Raw genomic sequence first — 9,950 nt, forward strand, 5'->3', positions numbered from 1 at the left:
TTCCTGTATTCTTTTTATTGTACCATTTACTTTTTCACGTCTCTCAATTTATGAATTCAATAGTTTGTAATATCTAATTATGCATGTCAAAAAATTATAAAAATTAAAAATTAATAAACGTTGAATCAATACGATTCAATCAAGATTCAATATGACTATATTTTAACTTACAGATTACCAACAATATAAAAGTCAATTTATTGGATGAATAATGTCGAAGTCAACTATGATACAAGTAAAAAAAACAAAAATTCCTTATTTACTAATATCTTTTCGTACAAAAACAAGGAAGAGTTTAATTTTTTTTTTATCACTTAAAATATAGTGAGAATCAACTCAAAAAAAAAAAAAAGTTTGTTAGTGTAAATATGAGTGTGCTTGAAATATTCAACAGAATACTATTCCTTCACCGTCCTTTTTTCCCGTTTATCACTAATCTCTAATTTCTACATTCTTAAATAGTAATTTTCATATTGTTTAGAAGCATATGAAAAATAGAAAGCCAAAAATGGGAAACACGAAGCTAAAATGGACTCCAGAAGAAGAAAAGGCACTCAGAGAAGGCGTAAACAAACATGGCGTCAGTAAATGGAAAGTCATTCTCAAAGATTCTCAATTCCGCCATATTCTCCGTTCTCGTTCCAACATCGATCTCAAGGTATTCTTATTCTTTTTATCACATTATTCCTTTTAATTGCTTCTCTTTTCGTTCTGTTTTTTTTTTAATTTTGATGAAGTATGTACATAATTGGTGATACGAATACGATACAGGACAAATGGAGGAATATGAATCATGCTAAATCAAGGCGAAAGCCAAATCCAAAATCGACTATTCAAGATCAGGTGAATGTGAATTTAAATAATTATCCTTTGTTTCAAGATTGTATTCATTATTATTATTATTATTATTATTATTATTATTATTATTATTATTATTATTTCACGCGCATTGGTGATTTAATACACGAAAAAAGGCAGAATATGAAAATTGAAGTATAAATGCCAAAGCCGGCTATTCAAGATCCGGTGAATAACTGTTTTTAAGGGTAGTTTTTAGGTGCAACTATTTTAGGCCTAACTTATAAAGGGCCAAATTAAGTTAATCTTTATTATTAAAATTTAATTTGTTCATTAATACCTTATTATTATATTAACTTAAATTTGTATATTTATTTGATATTAATGTGATGAAAAAAAAAAATTTAAGAGAATCGAAATTTTAGTTATACAAAAGCCTTTTAATGTTTCACATAGTGCTCAAAAATAGTCAGGAATGACACTTGATAAATTTTTAATCGAATAAAACTGCAAAGTGAATGCGATTAAACTAACTATAATATTATTGCAGAAACCTTCGGAGGTAGAGGTACTGGCTGAAGCCGAGGCGGGGGCCGGGTTCAAGATCGAGAACGAGGAAGATGTTTTTCCATCATTGCATGTAATAGAAGAAGAAATAATAGCCGGCTTGATAGCTGATTTAGAAAAGTATGACCCAGAACATGCAGAGTATTGTAAGGATCTACAAAAGTTATTAGAGAATGATGAAAAAGCAGATGAAATTCTAGCTTATGCAACAGAGATCATGGACCGACCACTTGAAGATTATGGGTTTAGTGACTTAGTGATTTGAGTAGTGCATCTATGACCTCTTTGTTTAACGTATGAACCAAAATTTTTCCTTCCAAGTTTAAAGTTTAAAATTTTTAGGAATTTATTTGTATCATTTAATTCTTTGGCATATATTAAAATGGTTTGATTGACATTAAGTTTTAGAAGTACTATATAATCACAAGCTTACAATTATGTATGCCAGATCTTTGTTATAATTAAATGTTGTTTTGTTGGTTATGTTAAATTGTTAATCAAGTCTCCAATGCAATTAAATAAGAAAAGTACTTATGATGATTATTAGCATAAGGCTGCACAAAATTTGATCTAAAAACTAAATGTGGTTATTTGGTCTCATTATAGTCTAAAATATACTATTTTTGTAAAATGTAAAATGATTTTTGGATTTGATACGATTTTGAAATTTTCAAACAAGACTAAATCAAAAATCATAAATTTTATCAATATGGTTAAAACGTAAACCCTAATATTCAATCATCTCTTGGGAAAAATATTTTAACATAAATTATTAATTTTTTTGCATAAATAATACCTCCTCCGTTCCCTATACTTGCTACATTTAACTTTTTATGCAATCCAATACGTTATTTTAATCATTTATATATTAAATTATATACGTCTAAAAATTATAAAAGTTAATATTATGAAAGTATGTGATTACACGATCCAAACAAGATTCCACTTGACTATATATTTTCTTACACATTAACCGCAATACATCAAATAAGATTGAACGATAATTAGTATCAATAATGATAATATAGCGTTGTAGCGAATATTTGAGAATGTAGAAAGTATTATTTCGTCATAATTATAATAATTGTTTCAGCATAAAGTTTAGTATTGCATTTGTAGTTGTTCATTATAGAAAAAAATGTTATAATTTTTTAAAAAAATAAAGAAGGCTTTTTATTTTTATTTTTATTTTTATTTTATTTTTTTTTTTGCTTTTGGATATTGAGATTATTGACTTACAAAGATTGTAAATTCTTGTGAGAGATCGTCTCTTTGAGAGATCATCTTTAATTGGGCTGGTCCAAAAAGGAAAAATTTAGAGTAATTGTCGGTAAGCATTAAGAATATTGTAAGTAGGCATTTGGAATATTGTAAGTACTTAGTACTTGGTGGGCATTAAGTATATTGTAAGTTGGCAATAAAATATTGTAAGTAGGCGCTAAGGATATGATAAGTAGGCTAGTAGGTTATGTTTCTCGGTAGACATTAAGAATATTGTAAGTAGCCATTTTAAGTTCTTTTTCGGTGGGCATCAAGCTTATTATAAGTAGGCATTAAGGATAATGTAAGTATGCATTAAGGATACAGTAAATGCAATTAAGATTTGATGGGTTAGGTCTGAGAGATGTCTCTCAAAGAGACGGTCTCTCAGGAGACCGGCTGATAACGATTACTATATTTCTTCATTATTCTAGAGTGCTATCATAATTTTTATTTAGAGCATCCTTAATAGTGATCCAATTTAAGGTCATATGACCAAATTAGATTAAATATACTCTTAATGGTGACCTAATTCAAGGTGGATTAGAAAATAGATTGGCAAAATAGGTCACCAATAGACCCGTTCATCCGAACGATTACTTTGTTTTCTTCAACCAAAGCGTCACGTGGCAAGGTGTGATTGGCTGAAGAAATCAACATCCTGTTGCTGCCTGATACCACATGTTGTCCCTTTCCAAGTGTCACCTTGCAATCGGTTGAAGAAAATATTCATTTATAATTTAAATGGCTATTTTCTTAATTAAATAAGTTTCAATAAAAAATTACACCAACATTCATATTTTTTCGAGATCTATAAAATGAGACCAACTTTAATATTTTTTGACACAGCAATTTCAAATTTACCTATTTTTTTTCGTTAAAAAATCATCAAAAAAGCCCAAAAAATTAAGTTTTAGTATAAAAAATTATATTAAATTTGTACATGAAATGTTATTATGAAAAAATAAAGATAATTATTAAATAAAAAAGGTGAAAAAGTGGGATGAAAAAAAGTAAAAGAGAAAAGATGATGACCTTTTAAAAGAGATCATTGTTAATAAGAGAGAAAAATTGTAAAATAGCGTGATGATCTTCTTTTTAGTTCGCCATTAAAGGTGCTCTTAGTGTAGATTGAAATAGCCCATTAATTTTTTGATTATGCAATGAAAAAATAATACTCCCTTTCTTTTTATTTTTTCGGATAATTTCACTAAATCTTGTTTATTAATCTTTTTTTTTTTGCAAATAATTTTTTTTATTTACTAGAAAACCAAAAACGATACAAAACAAAAAATTAAGACGCCAACCTAACTGATATATGCATTAGTATGGAACCAAAGTCCACCTTTTAGGAAGGGTTTCTTTAGCCAACTCTTCACATGCAGAGAAAGGAAGGGCCAATAGTATCAAGACCAAAAAAAGCCCAAATTGGCTATACAAGACTATCACTATACAAGGAAGTACTCAAAGAAAGCAAAAGTATAACTAAACATTATCTTAGCTACCATGAGAGGGTTGTTGAAAATGCATTATGATGTAGGGATTGGTGTATGTTCCTCACATCTAACTTGACCTAGGACAACACATGGCTAGGCATAGTAGGCAAAAGAACATATCCCTTCAAAACTACTTCGTTCATACAACTTCCTGTTGCCTAGACTCTACGTTCATAAGAGAAAACCCATTGTTGACTACAACATTCTCCTCAATAGATACATCCACAGTTGCATTCTTTTCTAGTACTGTGTCCATTGATGTTGCTGATAACACTTCCTTTTCCTTCCCCCTACCTATTGTCGACTGACCAGAGGACGTTGTATTGCTTTGTGAATCAAGACTTTTAAAATTAGTCTAATTGTCTAACGCCATTATCATCGACCTTTAGTTGAGGCTTAGATACTCTCTTTGTACCCATTCTGCAATCAGCTACTATATGCCCAATTTGAGACCATTTGGTGCACCATATCAGGACCCAATCATTTTGATCTTTTTGTGTAATAAGTTCATCATGCTTCTCGTGTAATAAAAATGCCCAAAAAAACCCTAAGCTACATTCATGTCAACAAAAACCCTAGCAAACATCATTCTATCTTTGTTGATGGTAGCGTTGTCCACTTTTAAAATTGTACCCAAGTATCCTACAATCAGTGTCAACATAACCTCTATTCAATATTATCTAACATGCAACTTAGGTAGCTTAACTCAAACAGGGACAGACAGTAGACTCGATTTCTCATACAATGTATTTCGGTGCCAAGGCTTAACTATGAATGGTTTCTTATCTCTATTAGAAATGATTTCCTTGCTTTCATTAATGATTTTGGGAGAATAAATACAAGATGGAATAATAAAGTTTTGGAAACTAAATAATCTATACAATATTTACTAATAAAAAAAGATTTTGCAAGATATGCAAAATATAAAAGATACACAAAAGATTACTTCTAATACACCCTCGCAGTCGAATCGGGAGGTTGACGGAAGCTGAGAGTGGAGCGAAAATCATCGAAGAGAATCTTAGGAAGTCCCTTGGTAAAAATGTCAGCAATCTGATATCGAGATGGAACATGAAGAACCCGGACTTTCCCACGTTGCTCTTTTTCTTGAATAAAATGTATGTCCATCTCAATATTTTAGTGCGTTGATGATGAACAGGGTTACTCGAAAAATAGACAGCATTAACATTATCACAATAAACAAGAGTAGTTGTATAAATAGGAAAATGAATTTCAAGTAGCAAATTTCGAATCCAGCAAGTCTCAGAAACAACATTAGCCACTCCATGATACTCAGCCTCAGCACTAGACTTAGAAACGGTAGGTTGGCGCTTAGCAGACCTAGAAATCAAATTATCATCAAGAAAAACACAATAGCCAGAGGTAGAACGACGGGTGTCAGGACAACCACCCCAATCAGCATCAGTGTAGGACAAAAGAGAAGAGATCGAGGACTTATAGAGCTGTAGTCCATGATCAAGAGTGCCCTTTATATACCGAAGAATGCGATGAAGGGAAGACATATAAGCAACCCGAGGATCATGCATAAAAAGACAGACTTGTTGAACAGCATAAGAAATATTCGGTCGAGTGAAAGTGATATACTATAAAGCCCCAGCCAAACTACGATATAAAGTAGGATTATTATAAGGAGAACCAGCATCAGTAGAAAGTTTTCGGGAAGTAGTAACAGGAGTAGGAGCAGGCTTGCATTGAGACATACCGGTTTTCTCAAGAATCTCAATATCATATTTTTGCCGAGAAAGAAAAAAGACCGGCAGAATTTCGAGAAAAACAATGCCCAGAAAATAACTGAGAGGACCTAAGTTCTTCATAGCAAACTCAGATTTCAATTGAGACATAATGGACTAACGAAGAGTATCAGATGAGGCAGTGAGAATGATGTCATCCACATATAATAACAAATATGCAATGACAGACCCATCGTAGTAAATGAATAAGGAAGAATCAGAAATGCTGTTAACGAAACCAATATTAGTCACAAAATCAGCAAACCGCTGATACCATGCCCTAGGAGCCTACTTAAGACCATAAAGTGATTTGCGAAGGAGACAAACATAATCGGGATGAGTGGGATCACGAAAACCTAAAGGCTCATGCATGTATAAAGGTGTAGTCAAGTTACCATGAAGAAAAGCATTTTTCACATCCAATTGATGAATAGACCAGGATTTAGCCAAAGCAAAACTCAAAATAATGCGAATGGTAGCAGGTTTGACGACCGGGCTAAAAGTCTCAACACAATCAATGCCTGCCTGTTGAGACTTACCATCAGTAACAAGACGCGCCTTATAGCACTCAAAAGAACCATCAGACTTAGTTTTGACTCGAAATATCCATAAAGAACGAAACACATTAGCATTAGGGGCCTGAGGAACAAGATCCCAAGTATTATTTGCAATCAAAGCATCAAATTCCTCTTGCATGGCCTGTTTCCAGTTTGGGTCACGGAGGGCATAGAAGGGATCTTTGGGAAGAGGAGAAAAAGAGACAGAGAAGGCATGGAAAGTGTATTTGGGGTTGGGTTTGAAAATACCATTTATACTTCTTGTAGTGATGCAATGGGAAGAGGGTGGAGAAGGGAGTTGGGTAGATTATGACTTATTTGGGCCAGGCTTAGTAGGTGAGGGAGGGGGGCTATTGGGTGGGGATGTTTCTAGGTTGGGATGCACAGTAGGGGAGGGAGGGAGGCTGTTTAGTGATGTGTTTGGGCCGGGTTGCACTGTTGGGGAGGGAGGGGGCTGTTTGGTGATGGTTTTGGGCTGGGCTGAACAATAGGGGGGGAGGGGAGCTGGTTGGTGAGCTGGGCTGCAAGGCAGGCCTAGATGTTGTTGGAATGGATCTAGGCTGATTTTGAAAGAGAAGGTAAGGATGAGGAGAGTCTAAGAAGTCACATGATTGGGTAGTGTATGTGGAAAAGTTGGAGAAGGGAAAATTGGATTCGTCAAAGATGACATGACGAGAAACAATAATTTTGTGAGTAGTAAGATCATAGCACTTGTAACTTCGATGAGAGGAAGGATAGCCTAAAAATACGATTATTGATAAATTGAGAACGAACAAATGGTAATTGAACATGTTTCCCCAAAGGACAAGAATGACACACAAAAGAGAGATTTTTATTACATTTTATAGAATTGGACGAATACAAGGAATTCAAAATTGCATTTCCCGGATGACCTAAGCGAGAATGCCAAATACTAGAAGACAAAAAGGTAGAAGAAGTAGAAGTCAGGATGGAAACTCCATGTGTTGATTGGAAAGGATAGAGGTCAACAGTGCTATTAGATCTCAGATAGAGGTTCCCCGTGGCCAAGTCCTTCACTAGAAAAACCAAAAGGATCAAATTCAACAGAAACCATATTATCACGAGTAAATTTGCGAACGTAGATGAGATTTTTTAATAACTTGAGGGGCATGTAAGACATTTTTAAGAGTAAGAGTGTTAGGAGAGGAGGTGAGGGAAATATTCCCGTGACCTTGAACCGGAATCATATGACCATTGCCAACAATAATAGAATTATTTAAAGGATGCTTGAAAGAAGAATAATTAAATAAATTACCTTGAGATTGAGTCATATGTGAAGTGGCGCTAGTGTCCATGTAATATCGCTCATCCAGAGAACATAAAGATAAAGTATGCGTGGCTTGATCAATGTCTGTAGGAAAATAGCCCGGAGATGAAGAAGTACTTGGGTGAAAATTGTGAGCAGGTTTTGGTCCAAGAAGCCCACCAGAAGAAGGCCCATTGTGAGAAGGAGTAGCATGATTCTGATGTGCCTAATTGTTAGTAAGGAAGGGGCATGGAGGCTGGGCCCAAAAAGGAGAAGCCCAATATGGGAAGGGAGTGTGGTTCCATGGGTGAAATGAAGGTGGGCCTGCTGATTTGGTGCCCTCTTGAATTTCTTGCATGCTGTCCAGAATGTGTATTGGGGCTGTGGTGGTCGCCACGACTTGACCAGCCACCACGGTGGTTGGAGGTATCTTGGGTTTCAAAATTTTCTGAATGTTAAATGGAGGAAGGTTCGGGAATAGTAAAGAGAGCCGAATCATGGGAGGAAGAATTATCTTTGTTGTGAGAATGTTCTTCCAATTCTAACATAGATCGAAGAGTATCAAAGGAAGGAACGGAAGACATGTGTTGAACTAAGGATTGAAAGGTACGGTAGTCGGTAGTCAAACCATGAAGAACTTGAAAAGCCAACCGATTGTCGAAAATAGAAGTGCCAAGATTATTAAGAGAAGTAGCAAGATTCTCAATTTCATTACAATAAGTCTTCACATTCGGGAAATTAGCAAGGGAAATATCATTGAATTTGGACTCAAGATGAAGAATACGAGAAGTTTTGTTGTTGTGAAAATTATTTTCAATGCGAGTCCAAGCATTAAAATCACTATCATCGAGACAAACAATCAATTTAAGATGAGAAGGACTAATAGTACCATAAATCCACATGCGGACAATATCATCAAGACGTTGCCATTCGGAGTCCTTAGAAATCGATGCTTTAGTAGAGTCATCGGGAAGATTATGAGTATCCACAAGATGAGCCCGACAATGAAGCTTAAAGAGAGCACCCAAGTATTGAAATTCGTGCCTTTATCATCAAGTTGAATAGGAATAACACAAGTTTTAATGTTAGTAACCAATGTAGTCGGGTGTAATTTTGTGGAAGAACCCATGATAAGAAGCAAGAAAGAAAGAAAAGAGAGGACAGAGAAGTGGTGGCACCACCAAGTATGGTGGTTGGCGGTAGGAAAAGAGGAAAGGAAGAAAGGAGTGATCAAAACCTAGGCAATGATACCATATTGGAAACGATTTCCTTGCTTTCATTAATGATTTTGGGAGAATAAATACAAAATGGAAGAATCAAGTTTTGGAAACTAAATAATCTATACAATATTTACTAATAAAAAGGATTTTGTAAGATATGCAAAATATACAAGATACATAAAAGATTACTTCTAATAATCTCTTAATGTTCTTTCAACATGAAACGAATTAAGATACCCCCCTATTCACCATGCCAATCTTATTTAGGTGTAAATCTTTCCATATACGATGAACAAATCAATCAACCACATGAGTTGGAGGATTGGCGCTTGTAACAAAGAATACCATAGGTTGTTCCTAATATTTAGTTTTCGATTCTACATCTACTTTTGTTATTTTTGCAAGTCTAAGAACAATTGGTGGGCCATGTAATGAAGAAGTATCAGTTACTAGGAGAGGAGTGGTAACTGTTATACTCAGCAATGGAACAGTAGACGGACTAGATCAAGCAATACTTGATTTGATCATAGGGCTTTTCAAAACTAAGACCCAACTCAATCTCATAGTAGAAGTGTTCTGTGAGAATGAGCTACGCATCCTCCTTCTGCGGAATTGATTTAGAGGCCTGGAACAAATGTTTTTCAACTGAAAAGGAAGATTTCCGTGAAGAACAACTCAGTGAATACTTCCTTGGTACCACTGTTGCCTTGGCTGGTTGTCCTCTTCTACCCATGGCCAAAACTGGAGACTAAGAGCCACCAAATCTGAGAGGAAAAAACCTAGACAATTTGCTCAACACATTTATAGAACTTTTTATTTAGACAATTTTTATCAAAAAATAATGTTATTTGCCTAACACATTTATTAAATGGGCATCACTTAGACACTTACATTTTTAATCCTCAAAAATATATGAACTCTTCCTCTTTATTCTTAACATTGTTTGATGTATGATTAGCTTTTGTCATTATTTATTTCAATCAATAAACACTATCGATGAAATCTTATCTCTTAATAATTTTTTTATTGGTTTA

The 9,950-nt window shown here is 34.3% G+C and overlaps 1 protein-coding gene across 1 annotated transcript; it reads left to right on the forward strand.

The window, feature by feature from the left end:
- Nucleotides 1-427: 427 nt before the first annotated feature.
- On the forward strand, nt 428-1,661 carry LOC130796901 (uncharacterized). The gene is made up of 3 exons (XM_057659329.1): nt 428-658; nt 772-843; nt 1,349-1,661. Exons 1-3 carry the CDS (start codon nt 488-490, stop codon nt 1,628-1,630), a joined length of 525 nt encoding a protein of 174 aa, XP_057515312.1. The 5' UTR covers nt 428-487; the 3' UTR covers nt 1,631-1,661.
- The last annotated feature ends 8,289 nt before the right edge of the window (nt 1,662-9,950 follow it).

This window comes from Amaranthus tricolor, chromosome 12 (genome assembly GCF_026212465.1).
Source record: "Amaranthus tricolor cultivar Red isolate AtriRed21 chromosome 12, ASM2621246v1, whole genome shotgun sequence".
NCBI classification, from domain to species: Eukaryota; Viridiplantae; Streptophyta; class Magnoliopsida; order Caryophyllales; family Amaranthaceae; genus Amaranthus; species Amaranthus tricolor.

Coding starts and splice junctions, on each gene's coding strand:
- LOC130796901 (XM_057659329.1), top strand. CDS start 488: ATGAAAAATAGAAAGCCAAAAATGGGAAACACGAAGCTAAAATGGACT. Junction 659..771: donor GTTCCAACATCGATCTCAAG/GTATTCTTATTC, acceptor AATACGATACAG/GACAAATGGAGGAATATGAA. Junction 844..1,348: donor AATCGACTATTCAAGATCAG/GTGAATGTGAAT, acceptor ATATTATTGCAG/AAACCTTCGGAGGTAGAGGT.